Source organism: Cygnus olor, chromosome 5 (assembly GCF_009769625.2).
Source record: "Cygnus olor isolate bCygOlo1 chromosome 5, bCygOlo1.pri.v2, whole genome shotgun sequence".
NCBI lineage: Eukaryota > Metazoa > Chordata > Aves > Anseriformes > Anatidae > Cygnus > Cygnus olor.
This window is the reverse complement of record NC_049173.1, coordinates 47,611,382-47,638,533: the sequence shown is the minus strand read 5'-3', so window position 1 is coordinate 47,638,533 and position 27,152 is coordinate 47,611,382. Positions and strand designations below refer to the sequence as shown.

Below are 27,152 nucleotides of genomic sequence, written 5' to 3'. Positions count from 1 at the left end.
TCCTGCCTCTGACAAGACTCACACAGGTGATTGTCCTGATTTTCCTTAACATAACCTAAAGCAAGTAATCTATTTGATTTGTGCATTCAAGACACTTTCCAGCCTTCAAGTTATTTCTGTGACTTGCCTGCTATTTCAAGTATTTCAGCATCCTGCGTTTTAGTATCAGTCTTCTCAGCACCACACGACAGCAAAAATCCACCCCTTTGTATTGTAACCTGCTGTTCAAGCTACCTGTCCACTATGTCTAAAGATTTTAGAATCACTTCTTAAGACACATTTCCAACAAACGCACAATCTTTAGCCTAGACAGTTAACTTATTTCAGCCATATTATATTTGTTTGAATAAATGAAAAGGATATACGCATTTTTCTTAAAGTTAGCTAGATGTTTATAGGCTTAAGTAATACATTCTTTCAACATTTTAGGATGACCTCTTTGTTACTAGGTTGCATCCTGGTCAACAGTTCCCAGTGGTCACACATGCCCTGATGAGTATCCCTCAGCAGTTTCTCCTCCTCTGCCTCTCCCCACAGCTATGTTGCTGATGGTTTCTGCAGAAAGCAGCAAGCAGTTCTTACCTCTGTGCAGAAAAAACTCAGCGATACAACCCAGTCAGTAATGGAAACAATTAATGTCAGGATATAAGCCATCAGCCATCTATTTTTCCAAAACTCTTCCCATCCAACTAAGTAACTCTGAAGGGAATACGGAGAAGAAGAAAAAAACCAACACAACTTATTTTAACAATAAATTCCAATACCCTAACAAAGTCAGCACCAATTGTTTTTCAAGTATTCGTAGCTCTACAGCAGTGCTCATAAAGAGTTCCCTGAAATCCACATTGATCAAAGAATTTTTCTACAATAACTAAAAAAACGTCAAGAGAAGTGAGAGGTGAATGCAGACCATGTGGGAAGAACCCTTTGCATGCAAGAAAGAAGTCCATTTAGTAACCACAAAAAGATCTTCCAGAAACAAGGATCCAAAGAACAGTTCTGTTTGGTTATTATGTATACCAATTTTTACAGTCTAAAACAAGCAACCAAGCCAAAGCCATTGTATTCCTAGCAAAATGAACTTTACTTGTTCCACATAAATAAGAGTTTATATTTCTTTTTTTTGATATTTCTATCAAAAAAAAAGCTGCACTTTTTCCCTAAAGCTGCACTAATTTCTCCTAAAAGAGGGACTTCAACACCACAAAGCAATCTCATCGTGCAAATCCAGAATTTGAATAACACTTCTCCAATATTTCTCTCAAAATATAAAAGCAACAACGACTACACCTACTCAGCTGCACAGCACACGTAGCATTTCATTCAGTGCCAGATGAAAGTGATGCTCACCTTCACAGACACATCAATTATGAACACGAGGAAGCAAAGCATCTCAACGCTTTCTGTTAGGCCACATGGAGGATCCCAGGCAGGAAGGCGGTATCGTACATCTGATGTGATAGTAAGCGAAGAAGGTGTTTCAATGAAAGCCAAAGCCAGGATTATAGTAATGGTCAAGCTCAAAATGCTGTTTGGGTAGAGATAAACAAAAAATAACAAAATAAATAACAAAATATTTATAGTCAAACAATTTTCTTAGAAGAAAATCAAGTTTTATGAAATCATATTTAACACATTGGTTGCACTATAACACAGCACTTAATTAGCACAATGTTGTCTACATTACAGTAACTACTGCTGACAACCAAACAACCTTAAGTGGTGTCATTTTGAAACTAACAGTTAGAAATAGACATTTAGAAAACTTTTTGTATGCCTTGTTGCTTTCCACTTCTACCATGTTCACATGTAGTCACCCACTTGCTTCCTATCGTAAGTTCTTAAGGATAAGATCATAATTATCTAATTATTTCATAAAAATAACACATACACACAAAAAAATACATAGTCCTAAATTAAAAAGCAATAAGAATAACAAGCTCTCACCATTGGCAAATTCTTGAATAATACCACCTATAAAGCCACAGGGATTTAGAGTCCACACGGTGGTTTATAGATCGATACTGTAGGAAGAAAGCAAAAAAGGATAATTCAAATATTACACGTGATCTGTCTCAAAGACAAAAATATACTTACAAAAATAAACCAAGCTCTAATCAACAAGGCTCAAGACAAATCCAGTTTGACAATAAGATAAAGAAATTATTGTACAAGTTATTATTAAAATGACACTCACTAATGACTATACCTTAGCTATAGCCTACATGTGTGCAACGGGAAAGATTCTACTGAAGTCTTCTTTAATCTAAAGATCACACATTTGATTGGATAATCAATCAGCATGACAGTTATCTGAAGCAAGCATTATCCTCATCACATATAACAGCATCTGTAATAATTCAGTTCCTATTGTTCTAATTGTCAAAGAGGCCCAGACTTTTGGTTCACCTCTCCGGCATTCCTTCCATTCATGGATCTTCTTTTGTCTTGCTCCTCCAGAAAGCCGTAAAATGCAAACAATTTAATTCTGAAAATAGGAGACCTCAACTTCCACAGCCCCCCCGGGCTGCTCTTACTCTGCCTCCTCTGAGAAGTAGCAAGTGCCAGAAGGGTGCGTATGCATTCAATATATTTGAACCCCTGAAATCTCCCAACCAAAAGAAAGAGGGCTCCAGAACTGCCCTCCGGCATTCACACTGCCCGTGACTAATAACAGGAAGGCAAGGGGATTCAGAAGTGTGCCGTGACAGACAGAGATGGACAAAAATGGAGACTTGCAAAGGCAGTAAGCTCAGCTAAAGCAAGAGTTCCAGCTTCTTGCTTAAAGCCAACCTCAAGGTTTGCCAACTCTCAAGCTTTGTAACCAGATTTAGATGCAAATTACAGGGTTTGCTCAGATACTTGCTCTTAGCAGTAAGGGCTTTATTAAAAAACAAAGCACACCCACCCACAAATCAACATAATCAGCATCTGCTTTGATGAACTTGAAAAGACACTAGTTCAACATAATTACCCTGTGCAAAAACATGTTTCTTCCAGGCAGAGGTTCACTGAAACTTGCATACCACAGGAATCTGATATTCTGATTTTGCTTTGTAAAACAAGTCAACGTTATGTGGAAGTTGCCTGAACAACAAAGAAAACAACTTGGAAGCTAGCAGAACGCATGACAAATACCCAGCACGGAAAGCTAACAAACAAGTTGTATTTACCTGTATTGCGTCTTCTATAAATACTACGGCTTGATTTATATAAAGGTCATTATCCAATCCAGTAGCTATAACATTAAAAAGAAATAAGAATTACTTGCTGCATTTTGGATAAAACCCACAGCTTGCTTAGTTAACAGTTAACCTTAGTGCACAGAAGCTGCACAGCCACAGTTCTCACAACAAACAGCACTGTATAAACACACACATGCTGAGAAAATAGGCAAAGACAACTCCTGCCACGTTTGGCAGCACTGGGCATTAAATTAATAGTAATAATAATTTCAAAACACATCATTCACCTTTCTGTATTTTGCAAAAAGGTTCGCTCTTACATTTAGCTTAAGAAGCTACATTACGCTAGTAAATAAATAACTATCGTGAGGCTGGGATAATTTTTATACAGAGCGAAATCTTAAGTAGTACACATTGTATTTTTTGACCTTACATCCTCATCAGTCTTTGTCTCAAGAAAATCACCTCTAAATGAGACAGCAAAAATCTATTTCTATTTAATGGAGCTTTAACAAAATTATTGTTTGATAAAGTGGGGATCTAAGCTGGAAATATGAGATAGTGGCATTCTAGACTCTTATTTTGTTTGTTAAATGTACTAAGGTTTAGACTGATATTGTTCTCTCTAAAGCCAACAGAAATTTGTCAGAACGGAATTAAGTCCATTAAAAAGGAAAAAAAAAAAAGTCCCAAGAGTTATTATTGCCATAGCTAACAGAACAGAGTTCAAGCCACAGAAAGAGGTAAAAGTACACAAAGTGAAATAAAATATTGCAAATTAGTTACTATGCATCATTTCAAAATCCATTACTAAGTCTATATGAAGACATGCACAAAGTTAAGAATAAAGGTCATTCACTTGCATTCGTTTGATTTATGACCTCTGAATAAGTAACCTGGCAATTAACCCAACAAGACAGGCAGTTAAAGCCAACTTATGAAGAAGAGTCTCCTTCAGAGAAAGCTTGGTGGGCTACAGACATGAAATATATACATACTAGTGTCACCGTCCCATAGAGGGGGTGAGGCTGAAGGAGCAATTTGTGCCATGCCAGGGACCGCAATCGCAGCAAGGGACCCTGCAGAACGCCTCGATCCCGTGCGCCCTCCGTGCTACTTATTGAGCAACGCCAGAAGCACCATTGATTTGGGTCCCTGACAATTATGTTCCACATGATTCAGCAGCATCAGTTTTCTGCAGACAGCTTCTAAATGTCACCGTTTATGTGAGCACAAGCAAGGCTTTTGTACCGGTTGCAACTTAAACCGCAACGCGAGGGAAACAACGTACACGGAGACGAGCAAGGTTCGTGCTATCACGTGCAGGCAGATTTTATCTTTCTCAAGCCCTGCCACGCCAGGGAGACAAAAATAAAGTTGTTTAAAGGAACAGCATTGGTTTATGGCTATGAGGTACAGCAAAAGCTCTACGTCCGTGAAGCAGACACTACAAGTTCAGCGCTGACCCCAACGATTTCAAAAGGGCAGAAGCTGAGCAACCCCTCTTCACACTGAAGCACGGAAACTCCCAAGAAACGATGACATGGGCAGTTCCCGATTTATTTATTTTTTAAAAGGTCATTCTCCGCGCTGGCTGCCCGAACGGGCGCTTGTCCCATCCCGCCAGCCCTCGGTGCCGGCGAGCGGCGCTGAGTCACAGCGCGGCTGAGGGCACCGCGGGGCGTCCTCACAGGAGGAGCCCCCGCAGGAGGAGCCCTCCCGGGGGGCTTCACAGCCCCGATCCCACCGCCGAGCCCCTCCGGGCCGCCCCTCGCCCCCCGCTCACCCTCCTCGGCCCGCCGGAGCCAGCTCCGCGGGGGCAGCAGCGGCTCTGTCTCAGCGCCGGCTCCCGCCTCCATCAGCGGCGACCTGGGCTGGGCTGCGCTCCGCCACCGGGACGGGGCGGGACGGGACAGGAGGGACGGAGCAGCAGCGGGGCGGCCGCCCCCGCCGCTTGTGACCGGCGCCTCAGGATGGAGCAGGGAGGAGCCTCGGCACGGCACGGCCCCTTCGGCACGGCCCGGACCCGGTTGTGGCGGCCGCAGCTTTCCAGCGACCGGCGCCGCCCCGAGCCAGCCACCCCCGGGCTGAGGGAGAAGAGGGCAGGAAGGGAGGAAGGGGCGGGCGCCGCCACCCGCCTCCCCCTAACAGGGGTAGTGTGAGGGGGGGGGAAGGGGTGATGTGATCTTCATCGCCCAGCAGCTGCCAGCGGGGGCCAGGGCGCCAGCCGCTACTTCCCCTTCATAACCCGAGCGGAAAGCGGTGGTAAAAGCGGGACAGCCCTCACCAGCTTCACCCCAGTGCAGGGCTCGGGCAGAGGAGGCACAGGGGAAGGGCCAGGCCAACACAAGGCAGGCACGGCAGGGCTGCTGCAAGCACTTCGCAGCACAGCCAGGAGAACGTGCAGTGCCATTTGCACAACCTGCCTAAGTGCCACTGCCTAGGGAACTCGAGTGCCTTTCTGCTGACTGCCTGAAATGTTCAGGGTAACCACAGGGCCAGGGGGGCACGGAAACAGCCTAGTGCTTGTGCTATTGCTGACTGAAAAGAAATCGTTTCCTTCTTTGTCTGACTGGCTAGGGAGGAAAGCAACAGCTTGAGGAAGAAAGCAACCAAGACTTGGGATGTGCAAGAGGTTCCTGAACTCCTGTTCAGAAGTCACCCCTTACCTCCAGCTTAAAGAACTGGAACTGCCCAACTACTGGAAGGTGAATCTGAGCTGGGATTTTCCTTCAGATGAACACACCATCAGTGTCCAATGAGGTAAGTTACTGATGTATTTAAACCAATACCATATAAGTTCCCTACCAAAAACAATGCAACATCTTTAACTCCATGTGAATCAACTCTTCTGTCTTTCTGGAATGTGGAAAACAATGGTGGAGAACATGACTTTACCAGACATTTTCCATTAGCACAATGTATGGCTATTTTAACAAAAGTCTAGCTTGATCTAAGCTCCACTGCTGTAGCAGTTACAGCATTGTTTGCCCAAAGCCTCACAAATTCATTTCTAATTTCCTCTATTAAAAGTACATCTTTCAAATCCAATGGAAAAAAAAAAAAAGGGCAAAGGAAATGGCTAGACATTAAATGAACAAACAGAAAAGGGACTCATAAAAAATGGTGCAAGGATAGGCTTGTTCCTTTATTTTTCCATAGCTCTGGACCATTAAAAAGATTAATGAAGTTGTGAAGTTAAAATAACTTTCTGCAAGCAGTAGGTGAGAGGACGGTAACACTAACTAAACTCAAAGCTCACTTTATACTTCCTTCTGCAATCTCACTCCACTTCCAGATGTTTTACATGCAACAAGCTTGATTCCAACAGTAAAGGGATGACGTGGGCAAGTCAAACCACTCACTGATTGCACAGTCGTTGACAACAGACTTCACTCAGTTCCCGGCCAGTCAGCACCTAAACAAGTAGGAATAGCAGTCGTGTGGATACCAAACTTGTGTTTTCTTCTCAACATACCACGAGCCAGAAAATATTTTTTATTTCAGGTAAATTGAGTTACTCTTACACATCAAAAATGTCTGACACCATGCCAACTTTATTCAACGTCCTTAAAGTCCAGCTGAAAAAGAGCGGTAACCATTAAACAATCTTTGAACATTTGTGCAAAGTAGGTATTACTCCTCTCTGAGGAAATTAAATCAGAGATTTTGAAATGAATTGTCACTAGTTACACAGCAAGTAAATGCAAAACAAAAAGCTGAACTCTAGTTTGGATGCCATTAATAAGGACATTACCAATATGCTTCAAGTTGGACATGTTTCCGATACCTTGCTCAATTAATCCTCACAAAGCTACTCAAACACTGGGCCACTCTACATAGCTAATGCTAGATACATAAAAGCCATGTGAAATAAGAACCGAGTAAATTATTACTATAAAATTACTAGTTTATTTAAAAGTAAAATGATCCCCCCCCAACAGCACATGCCAGAACTGTCAGGTTTTGTTCTTTCAGTTGAGTATTGCTAAAAGTCATATTCAAGTCAAATCAATATTTGTATGTGTATACACTTCCACGAGACTCCCGTGCATTTATATTTGATGGGCTTATCCAAATATTTTCAATCAATTGAAGTAGTACTGAAAATCCTTAATGAATGATTCTTTAGCCAAACTAGGGTTTAAGTGTATTGGGAATAAACCAGAGTCAATCAAAAAAAAAAAAAAAAAAAGAAGAAAAAGGACTTGATTATAAATACCATTTACAATGGTAATTTCAACTGTTGTTTGGGTCACCTCTACTCATCATCACAGTATACTCTAGTTTTGAACATCATTTACTAAATTAATTACCAGCATTAAACAAGAGAACAAATCAGTCTTCGACATCTTTGACTACAGAAATTTCTTCCTTTTTTTCTAGATCAGACACCTGTAAGAAACAGATTTAATAGTAAAACTAAATTGCATTTAACATCTCTTGTATTTTCTGACTTCTATCACAAGTCAGCGTAGAGCCCAGATTTATCAGGAATTGACAGTGGGATACACTCCAAGGGACAACACAGCAGAACAGGCTCTGTTAGTTGCAGCCAAAAGAGAAAGCCAAACTTTCTTCCAACCCACCCTCTCAACTGCCCCCAGCTGCTTGCTCCCATCAGTTCCTAGTTTTCTTCATTGGCTGACAAAGCAGTAAGACAAGCACCCAAGCCACCTCAGGAGAAGCCTGGATAAATAGAAAGAGAAGCAAGACTGTCCCTTTCAGTGACAGCTGACATATCAGATCAGGCCATAAGCTGGAACCCTGCCCTTAACAAAAACTGGGAAAAAATGAACACAAGAAAATGCTTCTCATGCACATGCACACAAGACTGACCTTCACTGTTCGTAAGACTTAAGAAAAGGAATCACGTTATATTTAGCTAGGCTATTGTTAAGATTAACAATATAGATAGTTTCAGAAAGGATTCCACAAGCTCATGGGGGACAGCACAACAGCAACAATTAAACATGATAGTCTGCATGTTGTCTTCGGCTCTGGAAAGCTCAGTTTTGTGTTCCCAAAATCTATGGAGGGATATAGGGGTGGGAAATTATATTATAAATACACTATTCTTAGGTTCTTCCCTCAACATTGGCTGCTGGTTGTGAAAAGGTCACACTTACTCAAGCTGGTAGACATTTTGGATTGACCAAATGTGGCTATTCTTATGGTATGACCAGTAAGCACTGGGAAAAAATCAGAAGACAGACTGCAGATAGCTAATCCTTGGGGACGGTTGTATCAGTTTCCTTCTAAGCTACGTCACTGTTTGGTCAAATTTTGCCAGCTATTAAAACCTCAATGAATATTTTGGCTATTAGAAATTGTTGAAGTACATGCTCTGGCCACACAACCTTTACCCAGCCATAATTTGATACCAGAAACTACAGACAGTGCCAGTGCAGCTCCAAGGGTTGATCTAAACTGCTAGAAATTTCCTCACCCAGGTGGAGCCTTCAGCTAGGTAGAGCTGACTGGCATTAGGACTCCAAGGGCCAATCTGGTAATTCCCAGCAAACACTGCCATCTAAACCTCCTTGTCTTTCCACTGTTCCTTCTACAACAAATACAGAGGGAATTTTGCACTTTAAATAGAGTGAATGACTGAATTGGCTTGATTGGCTATGAAACACAGGTAGAAAAGTATTTTCCACAAATCCAACGGATTTCTCTGGTGTTAGCATTCAAACCAGCTTCCATTCAAAAATGAGCACATGCGCTGGAATGACTCTTACAGGAAAACCTGGCATTGCCTAAATGAAGATATTTTCTGGCAGAACTACGTCATTTAGAGTTTATGTCATATTTTCACAGTCCTGCTACTATACAAGCATACGAAAAAAACACCTTAAGTGCAGATTAAGTACAATTACCAGTGAGACATTGTCCTGGAGCAATTCTCTTCAGAAGTACAGTTGTGCTGAATATGCATAATAAGTGGAAACTCTGACAGCATTCCCTTTCTTGAATAGTACAGATTTGACTCATTACTGCACGTCATTATTTTCCAGCCTTGCAAAAGGCTATTCATAACAATGAGTTATCAGTTCAAGTTACTTCTGAAATACTGCTGCCCAGATAACAGATTATTCCCCAAACTCGACTCCTAATTTTCAAGAATAAATTGCAATGGCTAATACTCTTGCAGGCACAACTGCTACTACATACAAATCGAGCTAAAGATTGTAGCAATATCCTGAATCATTAAAAGATCTTAATCACATTTTTTGTAAGCATTAAATAATTACAGGCTGGTCCAGACCCTTCAAAAATATTTTACTCAACTCCCACTAAAGCCAAAAGAATTTTTTTCCTGAACTTCAGTGGGAAAGACTCCAGAATTATAGAAAAAAATATACAGACCTACAAAAATGCTGCACATGGTAGCTTTTATCCTAGGTTTCAAGGTAGTAAAATGCTATTACAGCATGTCTGGCATTTCACACACGAGGTAATTAATATTTTATTACATATATAAACATGTTCTTAAAAGCAACGGAGGTGCAAAATCTCTGGCAGGGAAAACTTCAAGGTGCTAAAATTCTTCAGCCCAACACTTTTGCCATAAAATAAATGCATTACAACTACGTCAGAGGTGTGACTGAAAACTACAAAGAGATAAGCAGATTACAGCTACAATAGCTGCTTGAGCCCCTCCACACCTCACAGTGCTCAAACTAAGCACTGTACTTCTGCAGTATTTGAGCAAACATATTTGTGAGTTAACTGACTTAAAGGTTCAAAGGAGGTATTGTTGTAGAAGCAGGTGGGATTTACAATGAATTGCTGCCTCTTACTGGTTTTTCCCCACACACATGTAGGTTGTCTTAATCCTGCAATTAAACAGATCCCTTCAGACAGGTCCTGAACTGAAACCAAAATACATAAGCTTGCTTTTTGTATTATCAAAGGACTTCATGAGTATAGGCATAACATAAAAGTAGATCTAGCCTTAATACACAAATTCGTCTTTTTTTTTTTCCTCTCCTCTTGCTTTCCTAGCAATATGGCAAGCATACTAAACAATGGGAGAAAAAAATCTCCACATTAAAACCAGAGAATTATGTGAAAAGAACAATCAAAGAGATTTCTGTTATCCTAAGTGTTAGTCGTCTCTGCTGGAGATTGACTGGAACTATGCTTGTCCCATTGAGAAAGCTTTGCATATAAAACCATACACGAGGCAGAGGACATTTACCTGTTTATCTATACACCTAAATTGCCAGGACCAGGTGGTGTTATAAAGGAAAGGCCTCAAATCAAATCGGTTGTCATCTGGACTGTAGTTTTCAGCATGGTAGGAAGGAGTGAGGGTGGTCATTTTATGTCTGTTCACCGAGTACATCCTGAAGAAATGCTTAACCTTTGATGCCACCTGGTGTACAAAAGAATATAGCTTTCAGTCAGCTAAAGCATCTTAGCATTTAAAATCTTACATAAGAACAGTATTCTGGAGACTCTGTGTTCTGGCTTTCTGCACCCATTTCCCACCATTAACACGTACGTAAATTACCTACCACTATCAGTAGGAATCACTCTGGATGACTCTATTACAAGAGGTATTTCAGACACCACCTTGGTCTCTGTCCCTAACATTTACCAATAGCGAAGTGCCTCTTAAGAAACCCAACAATAAGCACTAGCCTCTGTGATTCAGGTAACAATCTGAACATATTCCTTTATGCCCAAGAAACGTAAGAACCTAATGACAGCAAAGTAGATACTCTTTCAAAGCAAGGCTTCAAGAGCAATTAGCCACATATATTTCAGGGAATAATTTTCCCCTGAAGGTACAGTTCTGAAGTAATTGTTTTCAAATTACCCAATTACTGTTCTAACAATTTCTAACACAAACAACAAACTACATTAATTTAGGAAAGCCACACCAGTTTTTCCAGTGTACTCTGTTACAACTGTGTAATATCTCTAAACACAGGAGAGTAATTAAACCACCCCTTCAGGTAAGAGGAACTCTACTTGAACATTCTCCAAACACACTCTACATTGGCAAAGACATTAAACAATTTGATTTTTATTTTGCGCATTACCTCTCTCGGAGTACAAATTTCCTTCCACATATTAATCAGCTTACAAAACATACTGTATGGTCCAGCCTTTGCAATCTTTCTCAATTTGCCATAGATGGAGAGCTCTGCATACGTCATCCCCATATCTGCCTGAAATCACACACAGGAAGTCACAGAAAATCTTAACCGTGCAAGTTACATTTAATAGTTTTATGACCAATTACAATAACCCAGTTTAATCAAAGAAATACCAAAATTAAATTGCCAATGATCAAAAAGACCAAGAGAAGAGCAATATTACACACAGAAGAAAAGAACTGGGATCTCTCTGAAATGGGAGATAGAAAACTCTTAAAAGGAATATATTTTATTTGGCTAGTGAAAGCATTCCTTTCCAGAGAAAGATCTGTTCATTTTCTGTTCTAGATAGCTTCAATACAGTATATATCAGTAAGATATATCAAAACAAGGAAAAACATGAAATTCTAAATAAGCAACCCTTTGCTCTTTTGGCATTAAGAAACTCTAAACAAAATTTTGGAAAATTTCACAACACCCATACTTCCAAGTGTCCACAATATAGAGTGATCAAAACAAACAAAAACAAACGAACAAACAAACAACAAAAAACCTTAGACTTGCTCTTTTGTAGACTGCTGTCAACACAGATAATGCTGGTGCAAGACACTAGTTAGTGCCTGCTCAATGTCTTAAAGACATTTTCTGACATACTCATTGATACACATGGATACATAGAACAGCAAACAGTATTTTTTGGACAAAAACCAAGGTTGGGTATAAAGCTTACCAGAGCCTTTTAAAGTCACTGCCCATTACCTCATCAGTTTGAGACACTTGTCCATCCACCAGGGGCTCTAACTCCGCAGTAGGTGGAGCTGCCATGATACTGTAAGAAGAAGAAAAGTAAATTCTACCCAGTCTCATTAGTACAAGACTGTCTGGTTTCTTAAAAATCATGTGCTTTATTCAAAATTTTTTCAGGGCATAAGCAGCTGACTAGATAGCCCTAAGAAGTGCTACTTGCAAGGAGTTCCAGGTTTATAAAGTAATTCCTATACCAAAACTGTAAAACATCTGTTCAGTTTCCTCAGTGGTTTTAAACAACTCAAATGCTTGCATACAGTAACTCCTAAGACTTGTGGCACCCAGCCACTTAGATTGGTCTTGTGTAAGTACACACAATAATGTAAAAACAGGGATGGGCAGAAACCTTTTCTTTATTAGCATTTGCAAAATTACTGCAACTTAGCTCTGTTAGTAAAAAATAATAATAATAAAAAAATCCACAATATGCAGCATAGACACCAAACATTACTGCTTCACTACTCACCTTCTGAGGGCTGTGAGCTGAAAATTTTCAATACAGTATTGTATGAAGTTCTTCAAATCAGACTTGCTGATTCCACCAATGGGATTGATATCAGCGCTTGAACAATCGTACTTTGTTAAGTAACCTCTGAGACTGAGCAAGAGAAGAAATTTTATGTAACACATAAGAATGTAACATTAGTATGCTATACAACAGCTTATATTAGATAGATTGCATATGTGGTATGAAGACAGGGACAAACAGACTGCATAGTGTTAGCCTATTTATACATAAAGAACAAACAGGTGTTCAGATGAACCAGAGCTATCCTAAAGCCATGAAACTGACAGGAGAAGGAAGACGATATTTTAAACAGTTATGAAGCACTGCTACCCACACTAAGGTAATATATCTGGTGAAAAAACAATTAAAATACTGTCCTGACCATTCATAATAATAATAATAATAATAATAATATCCATAACTCTTAGAATCAACACACGCTACTCTCCAAACTTTTGAGGTTATCAGTCCCAGGATCTGTATCTTCCAACAGCCAGCTCTAAAGACAGTACTCCAGATTTTTGAAGTCGATTTTTCAATTCAAAGTTCACAACTTAATTCCAAATTGAGGAATTGAAAATATAACAAATAGCAGACCTGCTGAGGCAGTAATAGTTGTTCACTGGAAACCTACAACAATACTTTGATTGTAAACTGAAAAATACACAGTTTTGCCATTCAGGTTGATTCAACTATTACCATTCATTTCACTGCTATCCATGTATTCTCAGCTTTTTACCTCTTCTGAAGTAACAGTGTACAGTGGGATTCGGTAGAGCTGAAGAACTGCACTGACCTGTTCCCAGTTCACCTGGTTTCAGATTTCTAATTTTTACCAACCTTTCATCCACATTGGCTGATCCTAGCACCAGAAGTCCCCCTGGCATCCCACGAGTCCAAAGTGTCAGCTGAGCAAACAGGTAGGAAAGGACCATTCTTACTCTAGCCTACAAAGCAAAATGAAAAAAATAAATTAACAAAGCAAAGCAATTTCTCTCCAATCATATCTAATTAACAATTCTCTAAACAAACCCATAGAGAACAAAACGTGAGAGGGCTAATTGTTGCTGCAAGGACTGTCTTGTGGAGGGGATGTTGAACACGCACTTGGGAACGCTAGATCCAGTGTTGGCTAATGCCACAAATGTGACTGGGCAAGTTTATTCTACTCTGAATTGTAGAATGGGGAGTAATTGTGATTCCTGCAAGCACTGATAAGAATTCAAGAGGGATGAAATATGCAGGTAAACCATCTAACACACCTTTTTAAAGAGTATTAGACTAAACACAGTTAAGTATACAAAATTTCTAAGAAGTTCTGTTTCTGTCCCCATTCCAAAACTCACTTTTCCATTCCAAAACTCAAACTTTTCCAAGGAAGGTAACAATACTGAACACAGACATAAAATAGAACCTCCAGCTCTAGCTACAACTATGTGTGATGTTAAGCAAATCAACACATTATTTTGTCACCAAGCCTATGCTATTGCCAAAAAGAGATAGAAGATGCAATGTTTGCTTCCTGAGAAGACTGATGGAGTTATCTAGTAGTAACAGGGAAAGAAAGATCATGTCCTTAGCTAAAAAGATTTTTACAAAGAAATACTATCAAACAAGATAATCAACATTTAGCCAGAGTTAAAGCAGACCGGCTGCTTAGATTGGAAGCTTTTAATAACAAGCCAAAAAGAAAACTATAAAGACAATGAAAGGTACATCTGGAGCCAGGGACTAGAAGAGGTATTTGGAAATCACTTGACAGCTATGATTTCTGTGATTCTACATAATATGTATAGCAGCAGTACCCAAGTACAGCACCAATCTGTTCTGTCACAATGAAAAAGTTTAAGTAGAAATTTGTATTTGAGCTACGTATTTATAAGCCACTTATAAGCTGTTTAAGCACATTCTGATCATCTACCTTCTAAAACTGAGAAGGTCAAGGAATTGTAATAAGTAAGCCTGACATCTCACACAGTGCCTATTACAGGCTGGTAACGTTAACCAGAGTTAAATCTAGTACGTATCAGTAAAGTTTTTAAGTCTTGCCCTGCTGCAATCCTACTAACTCAAGACTCACCTATGAAAATACTTCGCTGCTCATTTTCCTGACCTGGTGACCTTCTGTTGCTTTTCTAAACATCTGGACTACTGCTCTTGATAGGATACAGGCACATACTATTTCTTCCTGACCATCCCATGAGGTTTTAAGAATCACAAGCAACAATTATCTCCCAAGTTATATGGGATTGTAGATTTCTGCTGCAGACAAGCATTTAGTGGAAGCCCATAAATCTTCAGGAACGCATCACGATGTGTTCAGATCTTCACAGCAATTGAAAGGAAGGGCCCCAGTGCTACTTTACCATTCTGTACTATTTTAAACAAAGAGTCTGACCTGATTCAGCCTATGTGAAACACACCTGCACATTCTGGAGTGCCAGATTTTCTCTGCTGCTCCCTCCATAGACAGAAAAACAGGGAGTTCGACCTGTCACCATGCTGAAGATTCCCACAATAGCTTTCACAGCTGCATCTATGTTCAGGTTGATGTGATAGCTGACAAGAATTCAAGCAGAAGTGACTGAGCTAGCACAGTCTGACTACATAAAAAGCATTAAAAAGTTCTTAAAACAAACAAATACACACACCCATAAAATGATGTTTTAAGGCTGCTACTAACTCAGATCTAGTATAAAGAACCTTAATAAAACATAACATTTTCCAGAGTCTGTTTCCAAATTTTTATGTCCTTCACCAAATGATTCCAAGCATGCCTCACATTTACACACTTAAATAATATCTGTAATAATATCCTTAACACACTTAGTATTCCTCTCCTATTTTTGCCATTTTAGACTTTGAAAGCTTTATATGCAAGTCTTTTCCAGAAGATGAGTTTTTTTTCCTATTTCTTCCCAATCTCTACCTGCCTATTTGCTCAGCCAGAAGTTTAGCCCTGTTGCAAGTGTCCTGGGAGGAGTTCTCACTAGCCATGTAGCAAGTGGTAAAGATACGCTTGCAAAATTCTCGAGGATCCTCAGGGACATAGGTCTCATCATGCACAATCTTGCGTGTATCAGCCAGCACCTCTGCATCTGAGGACAAAGGAAAAGAAATAAAATGAGTAAAAATTGTTGTCCTCCTACTATCCAGGGTATGCAAATATGTTATGTTTCTTATATTCCAATTAAGCTTTACACTGACCCTCACAAGTAAGATAACTTCATCTAACTCTCCAAACATGTTTTCAGATATTAAAAAAAGAAATCCTGGTTTTGCCCCTAATTTTGAACAAGGAAATATTAAATCCTTTGTTCTGTGCCTTAAAGAAGCTCCACAGAAACATGATGCCACGTATGCAAAGGGCTTGAACCATGCCCAACCGTGTTCTGCGGTGCTGAATTTAATAGAGGAAAGAATTCTCATAAGGAAATCCCAGAACTACACCAGCCAACATCTTGAACAATACTCTAGACAGAAACTGGTCTGAGTTTCACATCCAGTTCTTAAACCCAGAATGAAAGCTATTAAGCCAATTCAAAGAACCTGAAATCTGAACCTGTGTTTTTGCTGGAATTTTGGAAGAGATACAAAGGACAACATTAAAACTGTGCAAAAGTCTACCGTTAATGAACCCTTGCATTTACTGCACCTAGCTAATATTAACTTGTCCTTAATCATTAATAAATATGGCTAGCCAGACATGTATATCTACTTACTTCCATTCTTGACTGCCAGGCAAACCTGGTGACACATAGAGTATACTATGCAAGCTGTAGCAGAGCTGTCAATTCCACCACTAAGAGGTAGAAGAAATCCCGCCTTGAAAACAAAGCAAGGAAGAAATTCAAAAATACAAAGTCAGAAAAACATGTATTTTACCATTCAGAAACACACTAGTAAATTACGTATGCATCGTGCAATCTGTTATGTTCTGCAGGAAAACAAAAAAAGAACAAAAAAATCCCACAGATCTAGCAAACCCCCTTAAACTCTTACCAACTGGAAAAATCCAAACACGGAGTCAATGTAAACCCTCTAGATATAAAAACTACCAGTCTGTCTTCACATTCTAGCAGTACAGAAGAGCTCATAACTAGGACCAAAGTTTTCATATGTAATTCACTGTTGAACTGAACTACTAGTTCTTGTCACTCTGCTTATTTTAAACATCCCCCTATGCAATTAAAAATATTTTTCTTACTGAAAACAGTGTTCCAAAGCAAAAGAAATCCCCTTTAATTACGTACGTTTGACTATTGCTTTCAAAGAAAGCATGACTCTGAAGGAAAAGGTCTGCAGAGCATATTGAAGTTACGGCATACATGTTTCAAGTCTAAACGAGCTACCAGCGAGATCTAACCTTGCACCATGGACTAGCAACATCACTCTGCATTAGCAGCAGCACAGGACAGCAATCTGTACTGTCCCTATACCACAGAAGAAGGTGCAAAGGCTATGACAAAGAACAAAAAAACAATTCTTACCTGTTTGCTGCGCCTTAAGTAGTCCCAAAGCCAACATGCAGGACCAAGGCTGAAATCACAGAATATGCTCAGTCCAAGAGTATTATGGGATGAGACCTGAGTAAGTCAACTTGCAACTCTCCCAATGAGATACTGTCTTTACTTAAACATAAAGAAACTGTATTTATCTCCATTAGTTTTATCATGTAATAGGTTCAATGTGTGCTTACCAGATCTCCTCCTCAGGACTATGATGTCTCCACTGGATTGGCATACAAACAGGTACAGCTACATCGTCAGAACATGACAGAGCAAAATTCACTTTTATCCTAGGATAGGGACTCACTTTACTTGCCTACACAAAAATACAGAAGAGTTGGCAGACATAAATTTTAATGAAGCATAAGCCCATACAACAGCAGATCTGTAGAACACTGAAAAATCAACACATGCAAATAGCTTTTAAATTCATTAACTATTCAAACTTGGCAGAGTTTACAATCCATCTGTGTAAAGAGTTCTTACCGCTAAATTACGAGATGAAATCTCTGCTCTGTAACTTCGAACATCCTCCAAATCCAGTGTGGCAACAAGCACCTCCTGTGGAGAGGCTCTCAGCGTTAGATTTATTCCACACAAACTGATAAAAAATGCTTGACACGACTGGACTCAAACAAAAAAAAAGCGCTAGGGAACAAAAACACATGCAAAACGTGTACAGATCTTCATGCTCGCTTTACAATTCTTCTGTCTCAGTAGAATTACTTACATTACAAAATGAGAACAGCTGACTCAATTCACTGAGTACTCTGGGATGCTCATAAACCACAACAAATACATAGCACTTGTCAGATGGATGAACAATGAGCTCACCATCAGTTGCAGCAAAGAACTAGAGGAAAAGTCAAGAAGCATACTGGGGAAAGAGATGAGCATGGCACAAAAAAATGATGAAACCTACAGCTGTGATGACAAATTACCGAGAAAGGGGGCTTTTAAAGTAACGAGCAACCTATCCAACGTTTCGTTTACCAAGGCAGGTTGTAATTAGAACAGTGCAGTCTTCACACTCATTTGTTTGAATAAATAAATATAAATTAAGAGAGTCTCTCCTAAACATGGTGATTACATTCTCAAACACTTTTATTAAGTTGCTCCACTGTGACAGCTCTTCCTTGCTCGCAAAACCAGGACAGCTACTACAGATCAGGGCAATTTAATGACGAAAAAGCCTTTGACCCCATTGAGTAGCATGGTAAAAACATATTTTTAGTCTATGAGACATAGACCTGGTATCAGTAGATTTTCTGAAAACTCTTGAGCATAACTGCAGCCCTACTAACTTCAGCTGTAACTAACAGTTAGGTTGAGTGTATTACCACATCATCGAGTGAAAATTGAGATCCTTGTGCAATTGTGTCTCCATTCATAGAAATCATGGCACAGCCGTCATAATACAGACGATCACCATCACAGCCCTTCTGGTTAGCTAAAATATATATTCCACCATTCTGAGAGGAAAACAAGCAGACAGACAAAAAACCTATTTCAGAATGTATCACCTGACAATTTTAAACAACAAACTTTTTCCAGTATTCAAGTCCTTCTCATACTCCTTCTCTAAGCTGGGAATGACTTAGGGCTTAGACTCTTGTTTTTTCATTTGAAAAAGTACTTTACACACTATACACACAACAGAAACGTATAATAGCGTAGGTAAATGTAGTACATTAACTCTATTCCCTTCTTGCTGTTGCAAAATACATCTCCTGTTACTAGCTTGAAGAGTCATACCCTTAGCCCAAATGGAGAGGGCTACATTTCAAAATTGAAATGTTAAGTTCATGGAGAGATTGACAGAAGAGGGAAAATGCTGGCAGAAGCTGTGTTTGGATGGCTTCTCTTTAAAATAGGCAGAATTTTCAATGTCAAAAAAAAAAAAATTTAAGTATGAAGATGACAGGAAAAGTAACGGCTAAGTTTAAACACGGATTTCTACTTTCCCTTCCTGAGACAGTTACCGATATTTCTCCAAGAGAATGTTGCTTTGTGAATGAAGATCAAAAAAGGAACTGTGAATTTATGGAAATGAAAAACTTTTGGAAGGTTTTACATGTGCCTGGAAAATATCACCCTACGCTGACTGAATTACACGCTGGTAATGAGCCATCAGTTCAGTACATAAAGCACATGGAGGGAGACTGCTGAGGCACAGATAACTACAGGGAACAAGCAGAGCCACTGGTAGTTTGTCCTTCATGCAGAATGCATGTTCAGCTATGCCCTTTCAAGCTAGTTGCTTCTCTGTATGCAGGAGATTCAACATTTCGTGCTTCCAATTACAGAGCAGTCAGTTACTCTGAATAGCTACTATTTTCTGTCTACTGTATTAGTACAGTATTTTATCTTCACAATTTAATGGAATTAAAACAAAAAACATCAACTGCATTTTTGCAACAAGCCTCCAGAGCTGGAAGAAAATAAACTGCTTTAAGGTATTCTGACTCTCCTTTATAGAGGTGTATGGAAAATAAGATTATATAGTTGGTATGCCAGTGCGGAACTATGAGTTCCTGTGCCAAGTTCCTTCTTAGAGCGCTCCTCACATGTGCACACATATAAATTTGTTTCTCCCATATTCCCAAGCAAATACTAAATAGCATCTCTTCTGCTTTCCTGCTCCACAGATCAGACAGAGCTGATTTGCAACCAAACAGCCTCTGGCATTTGGGTTCACAGAACTGGAAGCCAGTTACAATGCTTCACGTTAGAGCATTACATATAGCAGGGCTCCCCAAAGAAGTACAGAACCCCAGCAGCTGGAGGGAAGGTAATCACAGGCCAAAACAAAACAAAACAAAACAAAAACACCTCAAAACACCCAAGTAACAAGGTCTGTCAAGGCCACTAAGCTCATACAGGAAGAAAATGCTACGTCCTGTCACAAGAGAAGAGACTGTCCTGAAAAGAAAAAAAAGAAGAAAAAAGAGTCTAATGAAAAGCACCCCCTCCTTCCTTAAGTATACCTTTGCTGTAGCAGAATTCACCAAATCCACCCGGGTATGAGCCTTCCGCAGCACATGGTGACTCCCTGAAGAATTAGTGAAAATTTCCACACCATCAAGTCCCATTTCAATATGAGGGCTGTCAAATCAGAAGGCAGAAAATAATTGAGCTGGCAATCACCTGCAGCTGGGAATATTGCAGGTATCATTTAAAACCATCACCACCAAAAAACATTTATGTCGTTGCCAGTTTTCTCTAGGTCTTAGCTCAAACAAAGGTATGGCTCACAAAAACATCTGTTTTCCTGCATTGCTTGACTCTTTTGTCAAAGACCAGTAGTGGTTGCAGAGGGCAGGAGGGGTTTTGCTAATTGTATTCTAAATAAAATGCCTTCTACTTTATTTTGTAGAAGTCTGGGTCACAAAGAAAGAAAACAGGACAGTCTTGCTCTTAAAGTGCAACACCAAGACCCTATGAAAAAGTCAGTTGTCCCATTTTCCTTCTCTCCCGAGATACAAAAGTATAACCAAACAGAACCACAAGGAGGAGATGACTTTTACGGTTTCTTTCAAGTGCCAAAAGAAAGAAATAAAAAAAAACAAAAACCACAGTATCTTTGTCTATAACATACCACACCTGCATTTATAAGGAAATGAATTACTTGAGTTGAAGGATTTGGAAAGACATCTGGAACATTTTATTTATTTTGCGTTAACGACAACAGCTTTCACGCAACCATTTCTTTTATTTTTTTTTTTCTCTCAATTCCCGTGTCTAACCTTTGTGAATAGGTTCTTCTTTGTCTTTGGGAAGAACGTAAAATTGTAGCAGGAACTAAAGTAAAATCAGGAACTATTACTTAAGGTCACTATACTTTGCTTTCTGTTAATGACCTTTAGTTGTTTCCTTCTGCATTGTATGATGATGGTTTGAAAAACAGAGAAGGATTAAGCTAATAGGTAAATAGATGCATCTCAAAGTGATGCAAGCCTAAGCAATCCAAGAACCTAAGCTCTTGCTTGTCAGTTATAACAAAGCTCTATTTGTCTAGGAAAATTTTTAAAAAAAACTACTAGTACTATCAATTTTTTGAGACTGTGCATAGTAAATGGTATAATATGGGATTATAATTACTGGCAAAACAGATACTCCAGAAATTCGGCCTACATGCCAAATAAAATCATGAAACGATGGCTTATTCCGCCTATCTTCCACTTGGGAAAGAACGTAATTTGATATTTACACCAGAAGGAGCAATAGACTGAAATAAACGAGTTCTTCTTCATTGTGCCTACCACTCCCAATGTTTCCCAAGACCCAGAGAGTCAGCAATATTGCTTTTTCAAAGCAGGTTAAGCTTCATACAGAGCACTGAAAGAAAGGAACACCTTAAAACATGGCTCAATATTTCAAATGCTGTTCTGTATCTCAGCCATGCTGAGGTTTTTAACACTTACTATATTCCAACAGAATGAGCAGATCTCCCATTTCATCCTCAAAACTTTCCATTTCTCCAGCTGATCAACATTTTATAGAAATACAGGCTCGTTGGTCTATTACTCGTCACTAATTACTCACTTCCCTCTAGAACTATTCAATCCACTGGAGTATATGTAACAGTAGCCTTGCAAGAGTTATCATTTGGAACATAGCCTTCATCATGAAAGTCAGCTGGATTCTCTGAATCTGGCATAAGAAATGGGAGCTCCTTATTTATGTCCATGCAATTCCAATAGGATAATGACTTGCCCTGTCATTTTCACAAGTGTAACTGAACCATATACAGACCTGTTGTGGTACCTATCCAACTTCTTGAAAGATACAGAAAACTATATTGAAAAGTTTTTGTTGTAAATACAGTCCTCAGCTTCTGGACAAAGCTGAGACGTTCTACCAGCAGAAATTCCAAAACTGCAATGCACAAGGCATACAGCAGATAACAGTGAAAAGTTTTTATATGAAGACAAGCATCAAAAAATTTGAGCCCCTTTTACTGAAACCTTTCCCATGATGTATTTCTTGTTCCTCGTTATATTTAGCTTATTGGCGCTTTCTGAAAGACATACTACATAGAAGAATAACATGCAGATTCTTTACAGAAACACTTCTTTTGGGCAGGTCCAAGGTACGTTTTAGTTTACTTTCCATTTCTTCTTCTGCTTTACCTGTTTGGCGCCCAGAGCTCTTCACATATTTCTGTCCCTAGACAGGTATCTTTGGTTGCTAGCACTGCATCCCCAAAAGGAACACTGTCCTGAGAAAAAAAAAAATCCTTACTTAAATGGAATGGAAGAATCTATCTCATCAAATTCAAAGTTACCAATAAACCTAAAAAAACAGAACCGAATACTCACTCCCATGAAACAATTGACATATTAGCAATCAATGTACCCCCTTTCATTTTATGCCATGTTTAAGTAAAAAAAACAAAACAAAACAAAAAAGCTCCGAACTGCAAACATCTGAGTTGTACTGAAATTCTCTGTTGAAATTTCACTGGTACTCACATCCAGTGCTTTGCCTCAGGTCAGGACAAGTGCTTTTGAATTAAATGCTCTAAAAAGAGAAGCTGTCTTCTGCTAGGAATCACACTTAACATTTTAGGGGGAAATAACCAAAGTCTTAGATCCTTCTGAATTAAGAAGGTTCAGATTCTTATGATTTATTTTTTCAACCTCAAAACACATGGCCATTTCTAGTCTCACATACAGATAAACTCGCTACCAGAACAGTACAAAATAAGTCACTCTTCCAGGTCCTGTACATATGAACAACTGAGGCAAATTTAAGCCTTACATGTTTTACTGCTAAATACTAACATCAGTTAGGTTAAATTATGTTCTCATTTAATCTAAGAACTATTATTGAAACACCTGAATTTGCAACATGACTGACAGAAGAATTTGGTGCTCTACTGTTTCATGCCACAAATTCTCTGCATTTAGATTGCTGAGTCATGAAGATAGTGAAGTTAAAAAGAAAAGACTCCGTTAAAAACTTACCTGTCCTGTCACTTCCTGAATTATCCTTGGTAGAAAATATTCCTCCACGTGCCTAAAGCAGGTTTATAAACTGTGAATACACGGTCACGTAAAGCATAGGATAACAACTGATTCTAATATCCACATTGTGTCATTTCCTAGCGGTGATTAAAGAAATTGCACTGAAGTTGTACAGGACTGGGTATGTAAAAAAAAATAAAAAATTGGAAATGGTAAGATTAAAACTAACAACAACCTGTTTTGCTTCAGAAATTCATGGTAAACATGAAAACAGAATTTTATAAAGCTTAAGCTTTTGTAACTGTATTGGGTTGTCTATTTCTGGCTTCTTAAGTCTTGCTTCTGTATTTTCCAGTGAATAATCAAGTATTAAAACAGCGTGTCTTCAGGCTAAAGCCTGAGGTGGACTTCTTCAACAGAAAAAACTTTGAGACATCCCGCTTCTGCGGAGAAATAGGCATGAAGAATGCTTAAAGTGAATTAACACAAGTAATTATGTCACCCTTCCAAAAGTTAAGAGGTCACACAGCAGTGAAAATAACCTCTATTTAATATGATAATATGTGGTGAATGTTAGGGGTACACAGCTTTCATGCTTGCTCCCTTCTAGTTATAAACTAGACCCATAAAGAACACAGCAGGTAAGTCAAATTTGAAATAAAAGATTCTCTTTTTCAGTGCTACTCCAGAAGTAACTTGAAGCTCATCCAGAATTGACTGGGATTAAGAGTACAGATTCTCAGAAACTCTCAGAAGTACTTTACTAAGACCATCAAGTTATAACCATTCTTTGACTGCAGGATGAGCGAACAGCACCAGAGACGTGTACCAAGCATATTTCGCTGCTTCATAAGGTACACAAGGTAGCGTCCTTCCTTTGCAGGCATGAAATTCTAGCTGAGCTCACTCGTTCTACACTGTTTTCCTGTTTAATATTGAACAGGATGCAATCAAGCAGATAAACATACACTCCTCCAGTCCTGACCTGCATATAGCTAGAAAGCATGCAAAAGGAAAGCGACAACGCTACACTGGTGGCAAGATCATTCAGCCGCACTTTTCTTGCGAGCTCAGCAATTCAGAATTTGTTTATGTTTAATAAGCTTTTTAACTGAGCTGCAATTACATAGCTTTACTGACTTTGTTTTGATGTTCACCCTGTAGTTGAACTGATGTACTGCAGTATTTTTCAGTCCTTCTGCTGCAGCTGCAAATGGCAAGCTGTGTTTCTTAAACGCAATTAAACAGTAGCCAACCTACCTTGCTTTGCTCCATGGCGTAAACCATCTAAGTTCTCTATAGTTTCCTGCATTTGCCAGTGATATTTTCGGTCTAATCAGAAGAATTTTTCTTAAAACGTAAAGTAAAACAAAACAGAAAGGGTGAATTAAGACCTGATGTGCAAACACGTAAGACTAAATAAAAACATTGAAAATCAACTCATTAATTTTTTCTAGTATGACATACAGTAAACAACATGCATTTTATTTATTTATTTATTTAAACATTTCTGTCTGTAGACTTAAAAGTTTTCTTTCTGGGCTCTTCAAAAAGTCTTTCAAAAAACAGTGGAAATTTAGATTCTACAAGGTCAGAAAGGAAAAACAGATGATGGAAAACATTAAATCATCTCTCTAAAATTTAAGAGATAGGAAGACAACTCCATCCCTTTACATAGCGCTAAAAAATCTTACTAGAAGGCCAAACAGGTCTCTGAAATGATACACTAATGTTCTGACTCACAAAACACGTAAAGAACTACTTACTTATTTAAGAAGATCACTCGACAATTGTAGCGAACATTTTTGTGCATAACAGGCCTGCAAAAATAAGAAGAAAAACTACCAGTGGCTAACCAACCTCATTAGATGAAATTTAAAAAAAAAAAAAAAGAGAAAAGCTACAGAATCTCCTTCACTACACAAAAACTATTTTAAGACAAATCTACATTGTATCACTCAAGGGAATGAAATCACACAATATATGTAGTTTCTAAGGTTTTTATTCTAAAAGTTGTTTACAAAAGTCTTTGATTTTCTGTCAGTTTCAGATATTATCAATGATTACCAGATATTACTGGTATGCCTGAGAAACACCAGCAGACCCCAATGCCATTGGCTGGGCAAACCTGACTGACTACCTCACTACTACCTGACTACTACCAGGCTGGTTCAAAGTAAAGAAAAGGTAGCTTTACACATGTGATACCAATAAACAGGTATGCATATATGTTACTTTTACAATTACAAAATATCACAGCTCACTCACAGCGCATAACTTACAATGGTTTCAATGATTATGACATACATGTACGTTGCCTGTAAAGACAGCTGTCAGTTAAAGCAAGCTACATGAGCCGTGACATTCCTGAAAGACAAGTCAATTTATAAAGCTCTTTGTTTTACATATAATACAAGGTCTTACCCAAAAGCTTATCCATAGTGGTAGGGCGCAGCCATTTAGGTTCCCCCAAAAAAAGTTATAATTATTTTACTTCTCTCTTGAAGGGCCCAGCCACCAGGAATCTCACTCCTCTGGCCCCCAAGGAAAAAAAAATGCATTTTGAAAGGATTACATCATAAAAAAATTCTTGTATGTTGCAATCCTACTGGTGCAAATTAGAATGAAAAGTAGCATGGCTCCTAAGATGTGCTTAGAAGTTTGGTGTAAAATCCTCACTATCCAGAAGCATCTGTTTACGCAACATAGACTGCATTCTCAAAAGAGTTAGCACTTAATCCTGGTTATACAAGACTTACATTCCCACATCACAGATAATATCTTGAGTAACTGGAGACTCCAAAAGCTTTGCCAGAACTTGAAATGAGTGCAAGAGTGTATCGGACTCATAATAGTGATCTGAGCAGCCATAACCGCTTTGTAGAAAAAGAAAAGAAATAAATTGTCAGGCAAAGAAAAAATTATAAATTATATAAATAATTATATACATAATACAGACATAAATTTATCAGCAACAGAACTGTAGGACCAGAACTACTCCAGACACGAAACATCTCACTGTATACGCAATTTATAAAGAACATGAAGACGCAGTGCTGTACACATCAGCAGTGAAGGCTGTTTAAAATTCCTCAGTGCTGCTGGGATATTCCTTTCAAAAGAAGCAGCCTAAGCATAGGCAGAACTCAAAGTACTACAGACACCATGAGCAAAGCTCGCTGAAATAAGCCAACAAATATTGATATAAGGTAAGTTTTTAAGACAGGTCTTGCAATATGTTGCTTGCATCTACAATGTGTCTGTTTGCACTGACAGCCACGTGTTTTTAATGCCAGTTTAAACATTAGACTACTACATGTTTTCTTAACCACTTTTAGTACTTAATTATTCCCGTTTCTTAATACCGATCATCTAATAACCGCAGCGCTCCTACCAAATTTCGAGCTCAGGACCAAGCCTGTATCTGGCTCCTTTGCCCTTCGCGATTTCAATACCTGGAAAAAAAAAGGAGTTTGCTCAAGCAGGAGTCGGGACCCTAACCCTGCCCCGCCTCCCCGGGACCCCAAACCAGGCAGAGGGGAGCCCCCCGGGGCCCCCAGGGCTCACTTCTGAGGATCCTCCCGGCGTTGCCCTCAAAATCCAGCGCCCACTGGTTGAGGGCGCAGGCTGCCAGGCACACCGCCCGCCCCATGGCGCTGCCACTGCCGCCGCAGTGCCGGGCCCCGCCTCAGGGGCCGGGCCTGAGGGGCCGCGCCTGGGGGGGGCTCTCGCCGAGCAAATTCGGGGGGGCCCGCTGCCAAAGCCCGGGGCGCTGAGAGCTAATTAGCTAATGATGGGTGCTGTCTGCGGCGGGACGCAAGAAGCTCCCTGCTCTGGCAGCGCCGGGGCGAGCTAGGCTTAAATCCCGGTCTGGCTGCGAGCTGCTGCCACAATCCCCGGTGCAGGTCCCCCGATGGGCCTTCCCCTTGTGCCTCCTTACCCCGCCTCGGCCATTTTGGCCCTCTTTTTTTTATCATTTTATCACCCTCTGAGAGGTGTCTGTCGAACCTAGGTCAGAGTGGGAGTACTGAAGGCAATGGGGCAATATGGAGCAGGACGCAGTG

At 39.5% G+C, this 27,152-nt stretch overlaps 2 protein-coding genes and 1 long non-coding RNA gene across 5 annotated transcripts in view; 1 reads left to right on the top strand and 2 right to left on the bottom strand.

The window, feature by feature from the left end:
• The window catches only part of TPCN2 (two pore segment channel 2), a 28,350-nt gene extending 23,080 nt beyond the window's left edge, over window positions 1-5,270 (bottom strand). The window contains exons 1-5 of the mRNA XM_040557792.1: window positions 4,972-5,270; window positions 3,174-3,238; window positions 1,948-2,024; window positions 1,351-1,528; window positions 583-699 (exon numbers count right to left, since the gene is read on the bottom strand). Of these exons, the coding sequence (XP_040413726.1) occupies window positions 583-699; window positions 1,351-1,528; window positions 1,948-2,024; window positions 3,174-3,238; window positions 4,972-5,044 (510 nt within the window). The 5' untranslated portion in view covers window positions 5,045-5,270. The remainder of the gene's footprint in view (window positions 1-582; window positions 700-1,350; window positions 1,529-1,947; window positions 2,025-3,173; window positions 3,239-4,971) is intronic.
• A 180-nt stretch (window positions 5,271-5,450) lies between these two features.
• LOC121070523 lies at window positions 5,451-22,227 on the top strand. 2 transcript variants are annotated; one of them, XR_005820127.1, is made up of 3 exons: window positions 5,451-5,671; window positions 5,766-5,948; window positions 22,126-22,227. It is a non-coding gene; the product is annotated as an uncharacterized LOC121070523 (long non-coding RNA). The 2 variants fall into 2 exon arrangements; XR_005820126.1 differs by lacking the exon at window positions 22,126-22,227 and adding an exon at window positions 19,098-20,078.
• NADSYN1 (NAD synthetase 1) lies at window positions 6,310-26,793 on the bottom strand. Of its 2 annotated transcripts, XM_040557794.1 has the most exons (22): window positions 26,656-26,793; window positions 26,483-26,543; window positions 25,848-25,964; window positions 24,855-24,908; window positions 24,349-24,438; window positions 23,089-23,140; window positions 22,252-22,340; window positions 20,107-20,224; window positions 18,460-18,591; window positions 17,606-17,680; window positions 17,311-17,435; window positions 17,102-17,150; window positions 16,334-16,436; window positions 15,541-15,709; window positions 15,035-15,170; window positions 13,452-13,558; window positions 12,570-12,701; window positions 12,056-12,125; window positions 11,240-11,368; window positions 10,390-10,566; window positions 7,502-7,580; window positions 6,310-6,603 (listed from the first exon to the last, which is right to left on the bottom strand). In XM_040557794.1, exons 1-21 carry the CDS (start codon window positions 26,738-26,740, stop codon window positions 7,524-7,526), a joined length of 2,127 nt encoding a protein of 708 aa, XP_040413728.1. In that variant the 5' UTR covers window positions 26,741-26,793; the 3' UTR covers window positions 6,310-6,603; window positions 7,502-7,523. The 2 variants fall into 2 exon arrangements, with proteins under 2 accessions (XP_040413728.1, XP_040413727.1); XM_040557793.1 differs by lacking the exon at window positions 6,310-6,603 and having other exon boundaries at window positions 6,728-7,580.
• Between the last annotated feature and the right edge of the window lie 359 nt (window positions 26,794-27,152).

Bases quoted from the DNA above. Each gene is read 5' to 3' on its own strand.
- NADSYN1 (XM_040557794.1), bottom strand. From the start codon at position 26,740: ATGGGGCGGGCGGTGTGCCTGGCAGCCTGCGCCCTCAACCAGTGGGCG. The intron at 20,225-22,251 runs GTAAAGCAGAAG...CTGATTTGACAG, and splicing joins GAGCTCTGGGCGCCAAACAG to CCCTCATATTGAAATGGGAC. The intron at 16,437-17,101 runs GTAAGAATTGTT...TTTGTTTTCAAG, and splicing joins ACTTAAGGCGCAGCAAACAG to GCGGGATTTCTTCTACCTCT.